The sequence below is a fragment of the Cupressus sempervirens genome, chromosome 3 (assembly GCF_028749045.1).
Source record: "Cupressus sempervirens isolate cs-2001-9-10 chromosome 3, ASM2874904v1, whole genome shotgun sequence".
Lineage (NCBI taxonomy): Eukaryota > Viridiplantae > Streptophyta > Pinopsida > Cupressales > Cupressaceae > Cupressus > Cupressus sempervirens.
In genome coordinates this window covers 664,622,167-664,647,143 of record NC_143120.1, presented here as the reverse complement: position 1 = coordinate 664,647,143, position 24,977 = coordinate 664,622,167, and the positions used below count along the sequence as shown (strand labels likewise).

General features: G+C 35.1%; 1 protein-coding gene across 6 annotated transcripts in view; it reads left to right on the top strand.

The window, feature by feature from the left end:
• Window positions 1–24,977, top strand: part of LOC149568457 (protein MID1-COMPLEMENTING ACTIVITY 1-like) — a 222,457-nt gene that overhangs the window by 147,692 nt on the left and 49,788 nt on the right. For 4 of the 6 annotated variants that reach the window (XR_016362566.1, XR_016362565.1, XM_089821387.1 and 1 more), the window contains exon 5: window positions 1,251–1,357. The exons of the other annotated variants lie outside the window; for them this stretch is intronic. Coding sequence is in view for 2 of the 4 variants with exons in the window: in XM_089821387.1 (XP_089677513.1) it covers window positions 1,251–1,357 (107 nt within the window). In the remaining 2 variants the exon portion in view is untranslated. The remainder of the gene's footprint in view (window positions 1–1,250; window positions 1,358–24,977) is intronic. 6 annotated transcript variants of the gene reach the window in all.

Below are 24,977 nucleotides of genomic sequence, written 5' to 3'. Positions count from 1 at the left end.
TAGGTTTTGAAGGTGGTATGGATGTTACACTAAGCGTGGTGAGTGACGGATGGGGTACAGATGGTAAAAAAGTTCAGTCATGCACCATAAACTATCAATCCTAAATTCATCAAGTAACACCGAACAAAAAATGGAGATTGAACAAGAATATCCTTCAATTAATGTTTGCCAAAGATGGTGCTCCGATTTTCCAGATTCGAGCAAAGTGTTATAGGCGACAGAATAGGGCAAAGGTTTAATCCCACCGAACCCAAAAATAGCCAAGTAGGGAAGATCTTTCAGTTCCGAAATGGCAAACTACAAAGAATCCCAACTGGAATTCGCAGTATAAAGAAATAATCCAAATTGCATAGCTACAACTACCTACAAGCCGTGTTTAAATATCCATCAAGAAAACTTTCCAAGGGTGTACAAAAATAGCCAATGGCTACACCTACCTATGGAAACAAAACTAAAATGGGTCTGAGATATTTGACAACAATCGGGCCATTAACAAAGATTTGATTAATAATCTATTTTATGACAGGGATATTATATTCCAACCCATGCTTTTGAAATCTCAACCATTTTGGGTTGTATAAGGGAATAGACCCTAATCAACCTTATGTATTACAAGTAACAAATTGAACAAAACACGAAGAAAAATAAAAATGACAATTACTTAATATCTAGAGATACTAGATTTTCCATTTCAACTAAGAGCTTATACAAAGTGGAAAAACTTTGTACAAGACTTCTACTCTAGTTACATGCTTCATGTCCTTGGGAGTTGAGACAGATGGATAGAAACAAATTTGTTAATTTTTAAAAAAAAATTATTGAATTTATTTAGATTTTGATATCCCAATTTGTTAGGGTCATAACTCCTAGCCCATCAATTTGTGTCGGGCTACAAAATAAGAAAGGTCCAAAAACTACATATCAAATTCTGCTCCAAATGGCCTAAAAAATGCAAAATAGAAAAGCATAGAAAATAATGGAGAAATAGTATATATATATATATCTTCAAATTGGTACATGTGTTGGATACTTGTCCCTTTAATGGAAACTCTGGTTTTACGATTCTTATAATATTATTTGGATGGATTCGAGTAGTGTTCTAGATTGTTTGTTTTTAATTGTTGGTTTTCGGACATGCTTTTGGCCTAATAGGGACGTTTTCAGTTTGAAAGTATTTAATGTCTGTGATTTTTTAAAAAGTTGGTAGATTTTTTTTGGACACTAATATATAGTTCCCTTTGAAAGTGCAGCTAAAGAGGAAGCTTTGAATATTTTTTTGAGTGCCTCACTTGTATTGAGTTGCTTCTTCTATTCATGTTGCATTCGTCGAAGATTACGAAAGCGTTTCAATATACCGGTAATTTTCTTTTATGATATGCATCCATTTCTAAGTTATGTTCAATGTTCTTGAGTCATTCTTATCATCCAACTAGACCATATTTGGTGTTGTATTGAAATTTTTAAGGTCTAAAGTCTTGAGTCATTCTTATTATCTTATCTTATCTATCTTGTGGTGAAGCATCATCATGCTTCGCAAATAACTTTGGAGACACATGTATATATTCTAGAACATAGAGGATAGCATATCTGAAGGAAGCCATTGAGTTATCTGAAATCTATAAAATACAACGTTGCTTCCAACAACTAATTTTGACATGCTTGCAAGGTATTGCAGATAATATGATGGTTGATCCATGATTTCTGCTTTCCTTTTTCTCAAAACAGTTCAATAAACTAGAAACAACATCCTTTTAGCACTACATGGTTAAAGAATATTATCTCACTTTTATTTGAGACTTGACATGATTTTTAGGGACTTCAGAAACTACTAGTAATAAAAAATATAAGTAGCTATTATCAAATAAAATATACATAAGAAAATAAAAATATCACACAATAAGTACTTCTAATTACCTACACTTGTTTTCAAGAAAACAATATACATGTAGAAAAAATATATATATATATATATATATATATGCCTTGGCCAATATATTTAATTAATTTATAAAATTTACTATCCCAGTTCAACGAGGGCACTGGTAGGAAAGAACCGAGAAAAGAAACCTCTGGTCTTTCCCAAAATAGTGAAAAAGAAGGATTTTCAAAATTACATGGCTTTTACAACTAAACCTCTAAGGGGGTTACAAGATGATGCTCATGGTATAACTATTTTATCTTATTACAGTCACAAGAAATATATATTACAAATTTCAATTTCAATCCTTTCCTTTCAGCTTTAATACTCTGTAAGCCTGGTTAAACTTTATTGCCTTTCAAGGCCATTTGAAATTTTGTCTTGATTTTTTAAGTGCAGGCTCTCTACCTGTACAATACAAGAAACAAGCTCCACAATTCTTTGGCACACATGTTAGTAACAAATGTTTATACCTACCATATCAATCCTGAAATCAAAAGTACCATACTAAGATGTCAACATTCTGGTTTCATTAGCACAATTGTTTTACCATAAAGTCCCATAAGGGTTACAATATGTCAATCGCTTATTTAAAAACATCAACTATAGTAGGAAACAGACATTGCAATCACTCTTTGCTCAACTTACAATGAGTTGAGAAATTGGACACATACTAGAAATAAACCGAGCTCATTAACTCTTAATGCTGCATCATAAACATGGTTAAAGAGATAACCGTTGATTCTAAAATTTGAATTAATAGTAAACATTTTTCATTTCAAGTAGAAACTACCCATCTTGTTATATTCTTCATCCATATTTTAATGAAGGAAAATGCAACTACTTAGAGGTCTTTACAATTTCTTGTTATATATATTAAAAACCTGTTTTAGTAACTGGTTTTAGCAAATAAAGAATCTTGCCACATTATATTAAAACAAATCTGGTGGTTATCCTGCTTTCCATCTGCCTCTTTTCTGTCAAGAATGTTAAAGTGTAGCTTCAGGAGAAGTGAAGAACAGTATATGTTTTAAGTATATGATTCTGTAATTTCTACACACACACACACACACATGTACACACCCGTGCCACACCACACACACACACACACGCATAATCATTGTTATATGTTTACTAATATATATCTATACTTAACCTTGGAGCTTACGATTGCTAACAAATGTTGTTTATACTGGTTTGCTAAACCAATCGGCAGTCACAATAGTAATTAGTTAATGAACCCGTAGGGCCATGACTCTACGTGGCCTTTTGGCCACGTAGAGTCATGTCCCTATGGGAACATGACTTCTTACTTCCCTATATTATGTGATCACTGATTGAAGATGAACATCAATTAAACATGGCAATGCTCTCTCCTCCTTCAGCAATAATCATATTCAAAATACAATAACCAGCCGATGCATACATAGTCGATTTTGACATTAAGAATCAGATAGAGTAAATCATCACTGTTTTGAATTGTAATCAAACTCAGATTCAGAGAACATATATATTATTCAGATAATACTATATCAGTATCTTGCAGTTTATAATCAGAAAAGTAAGAGGAAAATATCTGCATCTCTCTATCAAAGATCCTATAATAATTAACATGGTATCAGAGCCACCCTGATAGAGAAATTCAGCTTTATAACAACTTCTATATTATAATCTATATAAGGTTAATTCAAAATGGTGAATCATGTAAGATTAGAAGATAGGCTTGAAGGAGCCTCAAATTTAATGATTGTACTACGTGAAATGGAGTTAGAAGAGTTAATAGAGGGAAATAAATCTATGCCAAAAAATGATCCAGACAAAACAACTTGGAAAAGACGCAAAAACAAAACCATGAAGATCATCATAGATTCAGTTAAAGATCACATTCTTCCATCCATAGCAAATCTTAAGACAGTCTTCGAGATGTTCTCCACTATAAAGAATACTTTCAAAATTAATAACACAAGCAAATTGCTAACATTGAAGCAAGATCTACTATACATCAAGATGAATAATGGAGAAACTATTATGTGCAATTTCCTAAGAATCTCAAAATTGCAAGATCAACTTGCAACCATTGGAAATCAAGTAGATGACAAAGAACTCAGCATTGTAGCCCTAAAAGGACTACCACTATCTTGGGAGACATTTATTCGTGGACTAAGTTCTTGACTAGAACTTCCTAAGTTTGAACCACTAAAAAACAAATGCACTCAAGAAGAGTCAAGATTAATTACTAGAGGAATCATTTTAAATCAAGAGGGAGAAATTCAAGCTCTTCAAATCAGTACCAATAATAAGGGAAAAAGAAAGGGAATTCATCAAAACAATGAGGAATTCAACAAATCATACAAGAAAAGAGATTGGTCCAAAGTACAATGCTTCAAATGTGACAAATTCGGTCACGCTCATAATGTCTGTCTGGAATGAGAGAAAATTCAAGAATCCCTAGCGGAAGTTAAGGATGAAAGGGATGAAAATCTTGCATTTTAAGTTGTTGAACAAAGAGATGAGTGGATCAATTTAAAAAAGAATCCCAAAGCGAGGAATCAGAGGGAGAGCGATACATTTCCAAAGTTTGAATACATAAATGGCATATGCAATGTTGTACTCAGACCTAAAGATAAATCAGTTATCTATAAATTCAGTTTTTCTCATCAATATAAGCATATTGAATGAAAGATATGGTATATCGAGATGTTCTCAAGTTGGTTTACATAAGTACAAATGAGCAAACAATAGATATTCATACCAATCCTCTTGCCAAGGTTAAATTGGAATATTTCAGAGGTAAACTTGGTATGATCAAATTGTGATTTTTGAATATTGAACCTAAATTTCAATTTTATGTGTATATGCTTCTAATTAAATAGTTGCATCAGATATGTAATAAAAGATGACGATCTTTAATAGACATATATTCAGAAGGTAATCATTGCAAGGTGACGATTTTACTCGTAGGCCTATTATCATGCCATTATTCCGGATACACCAGAAGTCATTGATAACGAACATATTATGATCACTATGTTTGTTGATCTAGAGTGCTGGAGATCATAATACATGTTATGATAGTGTTCATAACATTGAGGTTATAGTTATTTGACAAGTCACTATTTCAAAGTGTTAAAGTCAGATAATTTGTTCTTTGAATGGATATAATTAATGCTGATATCATTTTTGAGTTGATAAGAAATCTTTGTTATTTCTCGTCTCCCTTGCTAAGAGGGAGTGTTAAAGTGTAGCTTCAGGAGAAGTGAAGAACACTTTATGTTTTAAGTATATGATTCTATAATTTCTACACACACACACACACACACACATAACCTTGGAGTTTATGATTGCTAACAAATGTTGTTTATATTGGGCTGCTAAGCCAATTGGCAGTCACAATAGTAATTAGTTCATGAACCCGTAGGCCCATGACCCTACATGGCCAAAGGCCACGTAGAGTCATGTCCCTATGGGAACATGACTTCTTATTTCCCTATATTATGCAATTGCTGATTGAAGATGAACGTCAATTAAAAACAGCAATGCTCTCTCCTCCTTCAGCGATAATCATAGTCAGAATACAATAACCAGCCGACGCATAGACAGTCAATGTTGACATTAAGAATCAGATAGAATAAATCATCAGTGTTTTGAATTATAATCAAATTCATATTCAGAGAACATATATATTATTCAGATAATACTATATCAGTATCTTGCAGTTTATAATCAGAAAAGTAAGAGGAAGATATCTGCATCTCTCTATCAGTGATCCTATGATAATTAACAAAGAAAGAAAGCAAGAAAGTCAATGCCATGATAGATAACCTTAATCTTTTATCAATAATTTTTTTTTCCCTTTTAAATCCTGTGTAGTCTTTCATATGGTCTATTGCAAAACCTATAATACCATGCTTTGAAAGGTCAACAATCTACTCTTTACAGAAACAAGGGAGAAACCTAAAGGAGTGGTATCTCTGTCCAGATCAAAAGAGTAAGAGTAAGATTTTTTTCCCATTCTCTCCCTTTCATGGTTTCGACTTAAATATCATATCTTTATTTTGTTTCCCTGTTTTCATAAAGAAAGCAGTGCTGCCAGAAAATTATTTTATCGTACTAGATTGATCATTACTTCCTTAGGGAAGATATTTACCCATATTCAAATAATGTTTATCAACAGAGCATGATGCAATGCATACCTAACATTCATTAGGTCCTTTTATTGAATGCATCCTCTCAGCACCCATATTTTACTACCCAAACAAATGCTAAATTAAGAATAACCAATTTCTGCCCCAAATATTCTGATTTATCACTATAATTTGATCATAGGATACATTACATCTATATCATTTAAATCAAAGGAAGCACCCATCTGTAGTATCTAGACAAAAACCTCATTACCATACAAAACACTCATAACTAAATCCCATCTTCTATTAAGATAATTATTGTCTTAGTTTCGTATCAATATCAACATAAATATGGTATCTAAAATAGACTATATAGAGAGTCTGCTCAGGAAAATCATCAAAATTAGAGTCATAGCCTACTGTAATCTAAACGCACACAATTTTTGGCCCACAACCTGCTAGTGTTTGAGATTTATATTCTAAATCAGCATGATATTAGTAAATATATGGTTTATCCCTGTAATACTTCTCAAAATTAGGGCTTCCTCATAACATAATATAACTATATAAACTAAAGTATAATTAAAAGTACGCTAGTCCTCTAGTGTAATGTTCCCTATCTAATTGGCTTTAGAACCTAGGACAATTTGTCATGCCCTAAACTTACAAGGCAAAACACAACCAATTTTTTTTGAAAGTTAAACTAAGGTAGCATGAATAGATCAATACTTGCTATAAAAGTCCTATCAGACTGTGAGGTACTCGGGTAATAAATTCACGTTCCTTGAGGATGTTAGAAAGCTACTACTTCGATCATTGAGTTTTGTAGGTGAGGGAGTTAGTTTGGTGCAAAAGAATTTGTTACATTCGAAAAGTCTAGACACAAGTTCCCATAAAAGGGTCATCTAGTTGTATATCATTGATTTCAATGTCAAGTTATAACAATAGAGTAAAATGATGTTATTGTTGTAGATCTTTCACCTTCTATACTCAAATTAAGACACTCTGTATATGCAAGTGAAGTTCAATTTTCGTATTAATGTAGTTGCAATGGTTCTAGGGTTTATGCACATAGAGATGTTTTATAATTGTCCTGAATGTTTTGAGTACAAGTGGCCCTACCCCATACATACCTTCCATTTATCTTCCATTTCTATTTAATTGCGTATATATATATATATATAGCCCCTTAATTAACTTCTTATCTATTATCCTTTTCCCACTTAGACCATTCTAGTAATTTACTAATTAGGTGCTACTAACTAGGTCCCCATTATTAATTATTTATTGGATTTGTTGTCTTATTTTATTTTATTTCATTTCTTTATTTCTATTTATTTATTTATTTATTTATTTGTGATCATTATTATTATTCTTCTTTTAAATTTAGTAATAAAACCTTACCATTCCATACCTATCCACTACAAATCTATCCACCAAGATTTTGCTTTAATACTTCCCCATACCAACTTAATCATTCCCAAACAATTCCTCTAATCTTTTTTTTTTAATAACAATTTTCTTTTAAATACCCTAATAATTAATAAAATACTTAAAAAATTTCATCCTCCACTACCCATAACTTGATTTCTAAAATTCACTAATTAACTACTCCTATGTCCTAACTTTCCCCTAACCTAAACCTACACATAACATGAGATAAACCAAAAACACATAAAATATAGTAACTTACATTTAATGTGCTGCTATCCTCTCTAGCCTTAACCAAGTATTTCATCCCATTTAAAATTACCCCATTTTCAAAACTATCATATTTTCACATCTGCAATCTACTTTTTTTTTTTTCTACATTCTTACACTATCCCCATTATCACTTAAGTCTACTCACTTCCCAAACATTCACTCCCTAGGTGGACGTGTATCTATCCTTACCCAAGGTGGGTCACCTAGGAAAGTCCCCTTTGACTTTATGTTAGATGTAATATGATGGGGACCCAAGCATATATGCCTAGTGGGGAAGGTTTAAATTTTAGCAAGGTAATTTGACATGTCTTTTCCTTAAACCCCAAATCCCAAGGCAATTTGTATTCATGTTAGTGGCCCATCAAAAGTTTCAAACGTACACACAAGCTAGGATGAGGACTTAGGCATTGGGAAAGTGGTGAGGGCCCACTATCCACCATCCCCTTTTACTTTTTCCTTTTATATAATGTTGAGGGATGGTCGCCTAGGGTTGTGGGAGGATTTGCCAACCAGGGCATGATTAGCCCATCTTTATGGTTTGGAAAGTTATCATTTTAACTTTGCATAGTTTATTGTTTTTATCTTTATTGGTTCTTTTCCCAAGTTTGGCGCCTAGGAACCCAAGAAGGCACTTTTCCCTTGGTTCAAGGTGGGGGTGATTGGGATTGGGGTCTAACTACATGTCAGAATGTTCCCCCCCTTGTCACATGCGTCCAAGCTCCCAAGGAAAGAGGTAAGGCTTGGAAGTGCTTGAGTAGTATTTATTTTTGTTTTAACTTTTGTTTGAAATGTTTTTTTAAATAATTGTGGGGTTTTCTCACATGTATTCCCTAGTGTTAACAAGAGGTGTCTAGTCTTATCATGATTCATGCATTTAACATAATCCTAAATTATAGATATATTTATTTTTGTTGTTGTTTTCAAAATGATGACTCAAGCGTCACATGTTTTATATGGGTGTGTGGTAGATTTGTTTAAGCTTAAGTTTAGTATTATTATTATTATTTTTTCTTCTAGGTTGGGGAGGGGATTGACATTTATTAAAAATGTTTTTGGGAGAATCGAAGGGATATTCCCTTGATTAAAATAATGGACTGCAATAGGGAGGAGACTTATTTGCCTCTCCCATACAAAATTCAGAGAGTAATTTATGCACCTACAGGCCTATCCATTTTGTGAAGTTGTTGTACTATAATTTTTTTCTCATTCTTCCTCCTTGACACCATGTTTTATGACATGAGATATTTTTCAGTATTAAGTATAACATTAATCTCAACATTCTAATTAATGTATCTTCTTGTGGGTTGTATGGAACTCTATTTACTTATTGGGTTTTAAACTGTATGAGACATATTCTACAAATATACATGCATAAATACTTATAAAGTTGGTAACACATAAAATGCACTATCAACATTTGACAATTTTCTTCCATTTCATAACATATAAATTTTGCAATCAACCATCTATGTTTCGAATCAAATCAACTATGTCCATAAGCATCTTTCACACATCAACTATGGAGTATTTCTACCAAGTGATTTACACTCAACATAAGAAAGAGGTCTCATTTCATAACCTCTTCATAGTACATCAGGTTACATAATGTGAGACTCACGATGAAGCTTTCCTTGCAAGAGAATTATATACAATTTCTCAATCCTTCCTTACATATTCTCAACAACATACATTAATAGGGAAAAATTTCACTTTACATCACATTGAAAAAACAAAATGGAGATTAATCATCACAACACATTTTGTGATAACATGGGAAAGTTGGTCTCTCTACACACTTGAGGTTTTAACATTGTCAAGGGTGAAACCCTAGCATCTCCAAGGAATTCATCTTCACAAAACCTACACATAACACACAAACTATGAACCATGGGGGCTCACGTCCCATCCTAGGCTTCTATAAAGCCACCCACTGAGTAGTGGAACCAAGATCCAAACGGGATACACATACACCACATTTGATAATGCATGAGAAAATACAAGACAACACATAACACTCCCTTCTAAGGTTCACACATTGAATCACCATTGGAATCATTATCACATTGGGTGAAGTTGGGCTCTTCAAAGAGGAGATGCCATAACCAAACATAAACATCATATTGTAATTGCATTTTGCCTCTCAAGGCCATCATAAAAATCTCCTTCTTCTTATAGACAAAATCCTTTGTATCTCCCAAAAACAATAAGGTATATGGTTTCAATGGAGCCCATATTGCATGAAAGAAAAACAACTCCTCATCATGAGGTGAATTTTCTCGACTACAATGTTGAGCCCAACTAATCCCTTCACCCAAGGCTTCTGTTCCCTCCCAAGGGTGAGTGAAGCCTTCACACCCATGATCACATTCAACATTCAAATCCAAAGAAGAAAATCAAGAAGGAAAACCAAGAAATCTTCAAGAACACAATACGCATTCACATTGCCACAACACAATACCAAAACCCACAATGCAGTTCATGCTCCATTGACAAATTCCCCATACTCACAGATTTATTTTGCCATATTGAAAGAAAGAAAATGAAACATTGTTTGAAACACCAACCTTGGTCCAAGCTAAATGCAATGATAGTTGTAGTAGAGCTCGCTTAATCTCCCTCCAAAACCTAACTGTCTCTAAACTTAGAGAGTGGGTGAACAACCCACCAAGTTGACTAAGACTCCCTAATAAGGCCTTCCCACTAACTATTTTAACAAAGACACCGAGCCACTTCCTCTTACAAACTTGTCTCCCTCTAAATTTGCTATAACTAACTTAGTGGGAACATGGGAGAAACACATGTGACAACTCCAAATTCGAATTGATGGAAGAATGCATGGGTAAAGGCCCCCCTAGGTTGTCTAGGCACTCACATTGTCAAAATTAGGTCCCTAACTTGATATATTATCATATGGGTAACTTATTTTCACCTAAAAGACACTTAAGTACCACTTAATGACCCCTCAAAACCCTAGCCAAGTCCAAATTCGAATTTCCTTGATTGTGACCCATCCTACCCCTTATCAAGTGGGTTTACTTACTCATTAACAAGGTAATTAGTTTTAGGGTACATTGCCACCATGATCAAAACCCTAAATGACATGTCAATTACACACACAAAATCCACAAGTGTCAAGTGACACATAAAACACATTCCACATCACCATGACATGCCCCTAATGCATCTTTATGATTAAACATTTCCACATGCAAGCAAACTCACATTTAGGAAGAAAAATACTTTCACAACGAGGCTATTGAATCTTCCAAAGATTTGCCTTGGTTAAACTATGTTCACAAAGGTTTGGAGCTTGCCGGAAGGTGATACACAGGACGGTTATGCCCCTTCTCCAAGAGTTCCTCCAACTAAATCTTAAGTTGATTGAGTTCATGTGTAGCCATCCTATATGGAGATCTTGAAATGGACTTAGCTCCTGACACTAGATCTATATGGAAATCAACTACCGTAGGTGGTGGCATACCCAGAAGCTCTGAGGGAAACACATCCTTGAATTCCTGTAGTACCAGATAGTCATCTAGAGAAGGTTCTCTTCCTCCTTATTACTGATAGATACTGCAAACAATTGACATCCCTTTCGTAGACATCGCTTAAACTGCATGGTGGAGATCATACGAAGAGACACTGGCCTTTGCACCCCTGAAATTACCATAGGAGTACCACAATCATCAAAGCACTCAACCTTCTTCTGTTTGTAGTCCATCTTAGCATGATGTGCACATAGCCAATCCATGTCAAGGACTGCATCATACGATCCTAGGTGGGTAACTCGAAGATTTAAGGTCATGCTCATGTCTCCAATCTAAATTTGACAATCATGCATGTAGGAATTAACTATCACTTTAGCCCTAGATGCCAATTCAACTTCCCAATTATCGTTCTGCCTAGCTGGTAGTAGCCTGCAATGCTCCACTATATAAGGAGATACAAAAGAATCATTGGCTTCAGAATCAAACAATATAAAAACCTTAATACCTCTGATCATACCTGTAGCCTCAATAATTGTAGTCGGATGCTCGGCTTGGCTGTTATCAACTGCTGCAAATACCTTGTGGGATCTACCCATGTCTCGTACCGTAGGCTCTGAAGTGGCTCCCCGCTAATTATTGGTTGTCAGTCCCTGAGGGCACTCTCTGGCCATATGTCCCATACCATCGCAAGCATAGCAAGGCCCACGAGTCTGAATCTGAATGCCATGTGACCTAGGTGCTGCTGACCACCTATCCTATTGGATCCGATATAAGCGCCACGGGAGGACTCCTGAGTCCTAGCTGGCTGTGTATATGGAGCTTGTGGCCTCCGATCTTGTCAGGACCCTTGGGACTGCAACTGCTTGGGCTTAGAGCCCTGATACCCCTGTGTTGACTTCTGTCTATTATCCTGTTTTGACTTTTGCTATACTTGTGGGGTCTTAGAGGACCTTGTTGTGTGACCCTGATTACCCTTCCATGAGGGTTTATGTTGTCCTGACTGTTGGGAATAATTCCGATTGTGGGACCAATCTCGGGATTCCTGTTTGTTACGGAGATCTTTCGCAACCAATGTTGTCTCAACTACCTCCCTGAAAGTGCTCAGAAAAGCTAGGTGTACTGAATTCTGAAGAGACAAGTTAAAACCCTTGGTAAATCAATAGATCCGTAGCTTCTCATCCTTCATGTACTCGTCATAAGGAAGGAGCTCTAGAAATCTGCTCTCATACTATGCTACAGTAAGACCTCTCTATTGGAGATCATAGAACTCCTTAATCTGACTCTGCTTGAAATGTTCGGAAAGATACCTATCTCTGAACCTGGCCACAAATGCCTCCCAGGTAAGAGTGTCTACTCTTACTCCACCTATGGTCTCCTCCTATTTCCACCAATTGGAAGCATTGTCTCGTAATAGGTGGATAGCAAGTCAGGCCTTTAATTTGCTCTCATATGGTCGCAACCCGAAGCACCTCTCTAAGCTTTGTAACCATGCCTCTGCCTGTGCACTGTTTGTGGTTCTGGTGAAAAGAGGTGGTTTGAGTCGAATCAAATCCATAATCTCATTCCCTATGTCTCTGGGTGCTCTTGCTACAGTTGGTGGCTCTATGACTGGTGGTAGATCAATCTGATGAACTGAAGCCTCTTCCTGGTCACCTTGTCCCTCTGCATCTCTAGGTGGGGTACTCCTGCTTCTTTCCCTATTATCAACTCTTTGTTCCCCTACTCCTTGCTATTCAGGCTGTGGGACTACAGGTGGCATCCTCTCCTACACTACTCTGATAAGGTTATGAGTGGCTGTAAAAAATTTGATTAAGATTTTGAGGTTGCTCAGGTGGAGGTTCAACAATTCCATGTCCTGCCCCTCCAAATGCCACTCATGCACCTCTAGGGCCTCTAGTCCTGCGACGACCATTATGGGTAATGGTAGGCATCCTACACACAAGTTTCAATTTTAATGAGTTAAGCGTAATGGGTTAGGCTCTAGTGTTGTAACCAATTGCTCTGATACTAGAATGTCATGCCCTAAACTTACGAGGCAAAACACAACCAATTTTTTTGAAAGTTAAACTAAGGTAGCATGAATAGATCTATACTTTTTATGAAAGTCCTATCAAATTGTGAGGTACCCGAGTAATCAATTCACGTTCCTTGAGGATGTTAGAAAGCTACTACTTCGATCATTGAGTTTTGTAGGTGAGAGTTAGTTTGGTGTAGAAGAATTTGTTACGTTCGAAAAGTCTAGACTCAAGATCCCATAAAAGATTCACCTACTTATATATCATTGATTTCAATGTGAAGTTATAACAACAGCATAAAATGATGTTATTGTTGTAGATCATTCACCTTTTATACTCAAATTAAGACACTCCGTCTATGCAAGTGAAGTTCAACTTTCATATTAATGTAGTTGCAATTGGTTCTAGGGTTTACGCACATGGAGATGTTTTATAATTGTCCTAAATGTTTTGAGTACAAGTGACCCTACCCCATACATACCTTTTCCATTTATCTTCCATTTCTATTTAATTGCATATATATCCCCTTAACGAACTTCTTCTCTATTATCCTTTTCCCGCTTCGACCATTTTGGTAATTTACTCATTAGGTGCTACTAACTAGCTCCCCATTATTAATTATTTATTGGATTTGTTATCTTATTTTATTTTATTTCTTTATTTTTATTTATTTATTTATTTATTTATTTATTTGTGATCATTATTATTATTCTTTTAAATTTACTAATTAAATCCTAACATTCCATACCTATCCACTACAAATCTATCCACCAAGATTTTGCTTTAATACTTCCCCATACCGACTTAATCATTCCCAAACAATTCCTCTAATCTTTTTTTTTAATAACAATTTTCTTTTAAATACCCTAATAATTAATAAAATACATAAAAAAATTTATCCTCCACTACCCATAACTTGATTTCTAAAATTCACTAATTAACTACTCCTATGTCCTAACTTTTCCCCTAACTTAAACCTACACATAACTTGAGATAAACCAAAAACACATAAAATATAGTAACTTACATTTAATGTGCTACTATCCTCTCTAGCCTTAACCAAGTATTTCATCCCATTTTAAATTACCCCATTTCCAAACCTATAATATTTTCACATCTGCAATCTGCTTTTTTTCTACATTCTTAACACTACCCCCATTATCCCTTAAGTCTACCCACTTCCCAAACATCTACTCCCTAGGTGGACGTGTATCTCTCCTTACCCAAGGTGGGACACCTAGGGAAGTCCCCTCTGACTGGGGACCCAAGCATATATGCCTAGTGGGGAAGGTTTAAATTTTAGCAAGGTAATTTGACACATCTTTTCCTTAAACCCCAAATCCCAAGGCAATTTTTATTCATGTCAGTGGCCCATCAAAAGTTTCAAATGTACACCCAAGCTAGGATGAGGACTTAGGCATTGGGAATGTGGTGAGGAGCCACTATCCACCATCCCCTTTTACTTTTTCCTTTTATATAATGTTGAGGGATGGCCGCTTAGGGTTGTGGGAGGATTTTCCAACCAGGGCATGATTAGCCCATCGTTATGGTTTGGAAAGTTATCATTTTGAGTTTGCATAGTTTATTGTTTTTATCTTTATTGGTTCTTTTCCCAAGTTTGGTACCTAGGAACCCAAGAAGGCACTTTTCCCTTCATTCAAGGTGGGGGTGATTGGGATTGGGGTCCTGACTTCATATTAGAATGTTTCCTCCCCTTGTCACATGCGTCCAAGCTCCCAAGGAAAGAGTCAAGGCATGGAAGTGCTTGAGTAGTATTTATTTTTGTTTTAGCTTTTGTTTGAAATGTTTTTTTTTAATAATTGTGGGGTTTTCTCACATGTATTCCCTAGTTTTAACAAGAGGTGTCTAGTCTTATCATGATTCATGCATTTAATATAATCCTAAATTATATATTTATATATATCTTTTCTATTGTGTTGTTTTCAAAATGATGACTCAAGGGTTACGTGTTTTATATGGGTCTGTGGTAGATTTGTTTAAGCTTAAGTTTAGTATTTTTTTTTTTTCTTCTAGGTTGGGGAGGGGATTGACCTTTATGAAAAACTATTTTGGGAGAATCGAAGGGATATTCCCTTGATTAAAATAATGGACTGTAATAGGGAGGAGACTTATTGGCCTCTCCCATACAAAATCGAGAGAGTAATTTATACACCTACAGGCCTATCCATTTTGTGAAGTTGTTGTACTATAATTTTTACCCATTCTTCCTCCTTGACACCATGTTTTATGACGTGTGATATTTTTAGGTATTATGTATAACGTTAATCTCAACACTCTAATTAATGCATCTTCTTGTGGGTTCTATGGATGTCTATTTACTTACTGAGTTTTAAACTATATGAGACATTTTACAAATATACATGCATAAATACTTATAAATTTGGTGACACATAAAATGAACTATAAACATTTGACAATTTCCTTCCATTCCATAACGTATAAATTTTGCAATCAATCATCTATGTTTCGAATCAAATCAACTATGTCCATAAGCATCTTTCACACATCAACTATGGAGTATTTCTACCAAGTGATTTACGCTCAGCTTAAGAAAGAGGTCTCATTTGATAACCTCTTCATAGTTCATTAGGTTACATAATATGAGACTCACAATGAAGCTTTCCTTGCAAGAGAACTATATACAATTTCTCAATCCTTCCTTACATATTCTCAACAACATACATTAATAGGGAAAATTTTCACTTTACATCACATTGAAAAAACAAAATGGAGATTAATCATCACAACACATTTTGTGATAACATGGGAAAGTTGGTCTCTCTACACACTTGAGCTTTCAGCAATTTCAAGGGCGAAACCCTAGCATCTTCAAGGAATTCATCTTCACAAAACTTGCACATAACACACCAACTAGGAACCATGGAGGCTCAACTCCCATCCTAGGCTTCTATGAAGCCACCCACTTAGCAGGGGAACCAAGATCCAAATGCGATAGACACACACCACATTTGATAATGCATGAGAACATACAAGATAGCACATAACACTCCATCCCAAGGTTTACATATTGATTCACCATTGGAATCATTATCACATTGGGTGAAGGTGGGCTCTTCAAAGAGGAGATGCCATAACCAAACATAAACATCATATTACAATTGCAGTTTGCCTCTCAAGGCCATCATAAAAATCTTCTTCTTCTTACACACAAAACCCTTTGTATCTCCCCAAAACAATAAGGTATATGGCTTCAATGGAGCCCATACTCAATGAAAAAAGAACAATTCCTCATCATGAAGTGAATTTTCTGTTGTCCTGCATTTTGTCACCACAAAATGTAGGTAACAGTACGAAACTTTTTCAAATTAGTTTCGCATTTCTTTGAGTTTATTTCATTATTTAATTGGTTAGTATTGATCAACCAATCGGTACCAATTAATACAATGAATCTTTTTATTGAAGGCCTTCGTCAAGCCTTTTTTTGTTTTGCTTTTTGTCGAGCCTTTGCTTGATTTTTGAAGCCTTCAAAGTCCATTTTTTGCTTTTGAGTTTACGTTTGTTTGTTTTTAGTCCTTTGGTTTTTCTCATGTCATGCCTTTCGTTTTCCCCTTCGATTCGGTCTAACCTAGAGGTCAATCGGAGTTGTCAGTCAAGAGATATGATCATTTTAGTGTCTCAAAAGTGGACATTTTAGGTGCAACAACACGAATTAAAAAAAAATGATGTTATATTTTCATTTTGACATTCACTTTTTGAAAATATAACATTTTACTCATTTTTTGTTATGTTTTGAAGTTACTTTTCATTTAAATTTATAACGTAAAGTGACTATAGAACTATATAGTTACTTTTTAAATTTTTTATTTTTAAATCAAATACTTATATAAATGTCACTTTAATATAATGTTTATGTATTATATTGATTAATATGATGCATAAATGTTATTTTTGACCCATATTGGTGACATTTTTATAAAATTAAGTGAAATACATAACTTAAATGCCTCAAAGTGGACTTTTTATGTGCAAATGCATATAAAAATCTATAAAATGTGGAAACTTTTCATGCTATTGCACCTAAAAATTCACCTTGAGGATACTTTTCATGCCATTACATCAAAAGCTTGTAAAAGTGGACCTTTTTGATGCAATGACATGAAAATTTGAGTTTTTATGCGTGTGCATAAAAAAGGTGAGACATTTTAAAATATGTAAGTGACTCCAAAAAGTGAGATTTTAGAGTCTTACACATTTTTAAATATGCAATGAGTCTCAAAAAGTGAGATTATGTCTCAAGACATATTTTAAAACATGTAATGGACTCTAAAAGGTCCTCTTTTGCCTTCTAACATGTTTTAAAATATGTAATGAACATAAAAATGTCCTATTATGTGAAGAAAATATGTTCTTGCTTCAAAAACCTCCTATTTTGATCATAACTTTTAATTTTCTCCATGGATTTGGATGAAATCAGTTGCATTCAAAATGTTTTGGAGAGGTGATCATTTTGTCCTCATAAAAAATCAGTTTATTGCACCCAAAAATGTGTTCAAAACTCCCAAGCGAGGGCACAATTTTGCAAAAAACTCTATAAATCTTCAAATTTGGAACATGTTTTTGTTTGGAATCAAATTGTTTTGACCTTATTTGCTGATTCCATTACATTGTGATCATTATTTTGGTGTTAAAACACCAAATCGTTTTTGCTTGGAGAAACACGTTTTTGCTTAGAATGCCCGAAAAATTGGGGTTTTAATCCACTTTTATGTGTTTTAAAGAAACCTTTTTGCATTTGGATCTATGTATATCCATTTGGGAAAGTCGTTTTTGCATTCACAAGTCAAAAATGACTAAAAAACATGCAGTTTTTGGCCACTTTTTGCAAAGACGGCCCAGATTTTGAATAAAAAAGTCATGTTTTTGTTCAAAAAAACTCAAAAAATTGCATTTTCAACCCATACATTTGATCAAAAGGGATTGTTTTTGAGTTTTAAATGCATGATATTGTTTTTGGAGACTATTTATTTGACACTTTCATGTCAAATCCGACCATTGAATGTCCATTATATGCAAGTGTGGAAAAAGTCAAAAAGTTGTTTGAAAATCCGGATTTAAGCGAGAATTCATCTTAAGACTATAAAACTTTCTATTTTAGCTCTTTCTCCTTCATTTTTGGCACTTAATCTTCATGTAAGTGGACCTCTTCTTTCATGTATTTTAATTCATGCTTATCTTTGCTGATTTTATGCATGAAATCGTTGAATGGATGCCATTTGTAAGAATCTTTGCCTTAGAATGTGCATTTTTCCTTTAAATAAGAATTTCTCCTTCATTTTGATGTTTTTGGTTCTTCCCCAAGTTCCAAATTCGAATTTCATCTTTGGAGTGCATTGCATCTTGGCATGTTTTGAGTTGTTTTCAAATGTATGTTGTTTTTCTTTTGTTTTGGTTTTGTGTTTTTGTTTGCCAGTTTTTCTCCATTTGGAGAAGTTGCAAGTTTTTTTTTCCCGAAAACTTGTTTTTTCTTCATTACATGCGAAAGTGTTATCATTTTTCACATTCCATTTCCATGTCATTACATCTCACATCTCATCCGACAAATGTGATTACATGTTTTTCACCATCATTCGCCATTCACACATGCATGTAATCCCATTTTCCACTTCCGTTTTCACCCATCTCACCTTTCATTTCCATTCGCACGACACGATTACACGAAATATCTTACGTGTAATTGCATCTAAAACGTCCAATTTTGACTAAAAGTCAAAAAGATGTCATTTTCTCCTCTCCATATGCATTCACACCTCCATGAGCAAATACATGTTTCCTTATCTTTCTATGCTTTCCGTCTTAGCCTTCATCCGCATATGCATGTAAAGTGTATCTTTCACTCACACTTGCATCTCATTTCACCCTCCACCTTCTGTTACATGTTGCATTTACATGTAATCTATTTCCATGCAGTGACATCTTGAAAGCCCAAGTCACTTTTTGAAAATCGGCAATCTCCATTTACACGCATTCTCATGCACCAAGCACTTAAAAAAAAAAAGAAGAGGAAGTTAAAGGTGCTGATGGAAAGTTGTTTCGAGTGTACATCCGAACATCATCAAGAAGGTTTTCAAAGTGTCAAAGACTCCAATTTGTGCAAATCTACAAAGGAGAATTCACGACAACTTGAGCGAGAAAAGATGGATCACATCAAGTTTCCACATGATAATGGACAATTCATCAAAGAGAGCTAGAGGTTATCAAAAGATGTAACACTATGGTTATCAACGTGAATGCAACAGTATAAGGTACAGGAACTCCCAATCCTGTTATCATCTGGGATTGCATCGTCAAGTACAAGGCCTTTCAGAATTGTTCTTTTCTCTTCCGTCATCTTTCTTCTTTCATGTTTGTAGTTGGAGAAGATGCATTACATGGAAAAGTGTAATTACATGTAATGCGAGTTACATGTATGTAAAACGATGTAATGCGAGTTGCACGTGCAGTTGCATGTAACCCTTTAGTTTCTGTAGTTAGACTTGGTCGTTGGTTGAGTTACTCTCACTTTTTCCTCCCCCTTTTTCTCAACTTCTTTGCCTATATAAAGGAGTGCCTCCCTCATTGTATCATCATCATTATCTTTATGCAAGAGAGCTCTGGAGAAATGGTGCCAACAGAACTTTGTTTGTGTAGTACTATTTTGAGAGAAAGTGAATACAAAGGAGCATTTGAGACTTAACTTTGATTAAGTGAGATTGTTATTTGTGTGAATTGTAAGCTTTGTCTATAATTCATTTAAGTTACCTTTGATTCGTACTATCTTTTGTCATTGATATTGTATCTTGTGATTGATAGGAAAGAATTAAGAAACAATTGAAGCCTGAGCTTTGACCAAAAGCAATTGTGAAAATCTATAGCTAGAAGCTTTGTCTGTAGCTTGTATTTTCATCTTGATTCACAAAATGGTTAGATTGTTCTTATTTTTAGGGGTCTTTGTGCCCTAATTGTAGAGATTTTACTATATAGAAGTACAACAGGACTTAGAGCCAAATTGGTACGTTTTGGCTAGCCATTGAGTTAGTTAAAATTTATCGGTGTCACTGTTTCTAGCTCTTGATAGAAGTGTAGTTAGAGATTTACCTTGCCCATTATTTGCCTTACGAATAAGTGGATCCTTTCTTGAAAGTTAGGAAGAAAGGATAATAGTAACACCCTCTTTATAAATCTCTCAATTTCTTGCTTACCTTGAGTTGATCCAAGGAACAGTGAGAAGGGGGAGCCTTCCCTTTAAGGTAGGAGAGACTCTGCCTCACATGCTGTGGCTGGTCATCCTATTTTGCGACTGAATTTTTACCCAAAACTATCGGTTGCAAAATATCCACCCAACATTTTGTCAACTACAATGTTGAGCCCAACTAATCCCTTCACCCAAGGGTTCTCTTCCCTCCCAAGGGTGAGTGAAGCGTTCACACCCATGATCACATTCAACATTCAAATCCGAACAAGAAAATCAAGAAGGAAAAACATGAAATCTTCAAGAACACAATGCACATTCACATTGCCACAACACAATACCAAAACCCACAATGCAATGCATGCTTCATTGACAAATTCCCCATACTTGCAGGTTTATTTTGCCATACTGAAGGAAAGAAAATGAAATATTGTTTGAAACACCAACCTTGGTCCAAGCTAAAGGCAATGATAGTTGTAGTAGAGCTCCCTTAATCTCCCTCCAAAACCTGTCTCTAAGCTTAGAGAGTGGCTGAACAACCCATCAATTTGACTAAGACTCCCTAATAAGGCCTTCCCACTAACTATTTTAGCAAAGACACCAAGCCACTTCCTCTTACAAACTTGTCTCCCTCAAAATTTGTTATAATTGACTTAGTGGGAACATGGGAGAAACACGTGACAACTCCAAATTCGAATTGATGGAAGAATGCATGGGTAAAGGGCCCCCCTAGGCTGTCTAGGCACTTACATGGTCAAAATTAGGTCCCTAACTTGATATATTATTATATGGGTAACTTATTTTCACTTAAAATACACTTTGGGACCACTTAATGACTACTCAAAACCCTAGCCAAGTCCAAATTCAAATATCTTTGATTGTGACCCATCCTACCCCTTGTCAAGTGGATTTACTTACTCATTAACAAGGTAATTAGTTTTAGGGTAAATTGCCACCAAGATCAAAACCCTAAATGACATGTCAATTACACACAAAATCCACAAGTGTCAAGTGACACATAAAACACATTCCACATTGCCATGACATGACCCCAATGCATCTTTATGATTAAACATTTCCACATGCAAGCAAACTCACATTTAGGAAGAAAAATACTTTCACAATGAGGCTTTTTTGAATCTTCGAAATATTTGCCTTGGTTAAACTGTGTTTACAATGGTTTGGAGCTTTTCCCCCCCAAGAATTTCCATGGGTCCGCTTCCTTCGCATTAAACTCGAGCATCAGTAGTCCAAGGACATCATTTAAAATACATATATCCTAAATGCATATAATTTCATAAAACAAATTCAATTTCCTTCCCTAGTCATTTCAAATAGTTCGTTCGAAATGTTAAAATATCAAAATCTACATATTATAAGTCATCATAATCAAATTAACATTTTGCATTGCATCAAAATCTAATAATATCATGTCATAAAACTGTATCCATATGTGTTTGATCATTTCATACATAATATCAGGTTCTTAGTGCCTATCATAATGTAAAACACTACTGAAGTATCAAAATCAATAGATAAAATAGTCCATTGTCTGTCTAAGTCTCAAATAGTTGTCAAAAAGAAAAGTCTCGAATATCAAGATGTAAATAAAATATCTATGCTATGATGGGTCGGGGTGAGGCCTCACACAACCACCCTGATTTCTTTCCTCTCACTAAAGTTTACCGTCTACAATGCCCCTCATAGACACTTATTGTGGTGGTTAAACATCTATGCTCTATGAAGATCCCTTTGTTATCACTTGCATATGATCTTTTTATAAATCTTCCTCCTGTCTGGGTGTATATGTTTTTTTCATCTAATCTCATTTCTCTTTTAATAGTCATGAGATTTTATTAATATTAGAGTTCGATTGTAGCTGGATGAGTAGAGTTTGATATGACTTCTTAAAATAGTATTATGCAGGAAATTTGCTGACTAAACTTCCTTCTAATTTGTTTGAATTCCATTCAATCATTTTAAGTTATGATCTGTAGCTATTTTTATACGAAGGGATATTTACTGAATCGTGTATTGATTGTTACTCTTAGTACTTTCCTTTATAATGTGATCTACCTTGTGAAGTCATCTATGTTTATGGAGATAGCAACTTGCTTGGGATTTTACCCTTTTGCAATTAAGGATTAAGGTTTTGGTCTAGCATTTTACATAATAATGAGGTTGAAGATTCTGCACTAAAACTATATGTCATCAGTTTCCCCCTGTATTCTTTCATATTCCCTGCAGATGTATGACTGGAAGTTGTCTATGTTCGTTGTTTGGTTGGCTCTTATTGCTGTATTGACCACTCAATCTATCCATCCTTCTTCCCCCTTTTCCTGTTGTGGGTCTGATCATTGCTGGCTCAGATTTGTTTCCTTATTTCCGATGTCTTTGTGTTTGTTCCTGTTACCAATTTTTACTACACTGTGCAAATTGGTAGAACTTTTATCAATTCTAAGTATTCTTGGTAAAAGGGTGCCTGTGGTGAATTTTGTTTCATTTTGAGGTTGTTGTTTCAATTTGAGCTTCAAGTAAAAATGTTGAGAAAAATGTCATGTTGTTGTTCTAAGGAAAGAGTTCATTTATTGAGCATTAACAAAAAGGAAAAGCAACTGGAAGAAACAATTGTGCAAGTTACGTGTCATGAAAATAGCATAAGCATGTGTCTCATTTATGAAATGTTCATGATAGATGAAACTACAAACAAAAGTTCGACACAAGCTGTGGAGATTAACCCTCAAGAAGTATAAAGTATACATGAAAAGTAAATGCATATATAGAGTTGCATGTATATAAGATGAGGAGAAGAAGGGACCCATCATTGCCTGATTGAATGACGAATCCCCATGTAAGCTCAACTAGTATGTTTTTGTGCCATCTCCTTGTGTTCTACCTGTAGAGATTTCCTAAAAAAAATGAAGTAACTATGATGTCAGTTTTCACTGAGCTCTAGGTCAAATCAACTCATCAGAACCTAATATACGTGGCTACTCTATATATGCATCAGAACAACATAGAGCAAAATCAGATCAAGAAATATCAAAGAATGATCTATGTGCTGGTTATTTCTAATGTGTTTATTTCATGTGTAGTAACAGGTGCTCTAATTAGCGAGTGGACGTAAATGTGGCTCCCACAAGGGTTTGAGCCCAACTCACTATAAGAGATAAGATAATCAACAGATAAACAAAGTATAAATAGGTGAGCAACAAGGGAATATCATGACTGCTACAAGTCATGAAGATGTGCATCACAGTGATAAGAACAAGGCATTGTTTGTTGCTTTCAAATTCAATGGGCAACATTTTAAAGAACATCAAAGTGAGGGCCTTTAAGTGAATATGTCTTATTCAAAGAAAAATAAGAACATCTTGATGTGGTTTCACAACAATGAAATGGGGACCCCCCACTTTAATTTTTTTAGCTTTTTAGATCCCTAGTCCGCGGTTTGAGTCCTTTTTAGGGTTTTACCTAGTGTTTCTGGGTCTCTACCTAAAAACCTAGATGCTGAAAACCTTGTTTTGGAGTGAGCAAATCAAATTTGCACTATGAGAGTGCACTAGCGCACCTCACCAGGTGCGCTAGTGCGCTAAGTTACATGGGAAAGCACTTTACTCTTGGTAGTGCATAGCTGCGCAACTCCAAGAGGTGCGCCTCTACGCTACCCCACCCTCACACCTACACACAACAACACAAAAACAAGTTAAAACCTCTAAAACAAGGTGCACACTTGGTGCACCTCATGAGGTGCGCACCTTACCTTTGTTACATTAACTAAAAAACTCAAAAAACCTTAGAAAACCTAAACTCTCACTAAGACTTCACCTAGGGAAAGGTGCACAGCTATGCATCTATCCGCTACGCACCTTTACTCGGAAGATGTGCACCCTTTTTCTTTAAAGTTTTCATTAGGGAAAGAGCGCACCTAGCACACCTCACTCATTTCTTTAAAGTTTGCATAAGGGAAAATGTGCACCAGGTGCGCTCTTTTTTTCCTATTAGAGTTAGAAATATTGTTTTTTGGTGTTTTTTAGCAGTTTTAAGGTTTTATGTTCTGGGTCATTTTTTTGGGTCATAACTAGGGTTTGTTTAGGGTTTTATTTTTCAGCTTTCAGGACTAATTTTTGTTTCTTTGTGCAAATAATAAGGGCATCCTCAACTTGTCGGGGTCATAACTTTTGACCTAGAGCTCAGAATTCATAACTGTTTACACCATTGGAAAAAAGAACTAAAAATCTAATTTTAGTCCCTAAAATAATGAGCCTTCGACTACCCAGTTTTAGGGATCGATGAAAGTTTCAACTTGAAATTTTGAGTAGAAGACCTCCGAAAAAGCTAGTTAAAAATGCCTAGAAAATCTTGTTAAAAAATATATATATGGAAAAGTTTCAAACATCTGATCGTTTTGGATAATCTGGATCACTTGGTATTTGACCAAGAAGGATCAGGTAGACAGAGAGAAGGAAAAAATCAAGCAATTGGCACTAAAGATCAAAGATACAAAGGTTGGAC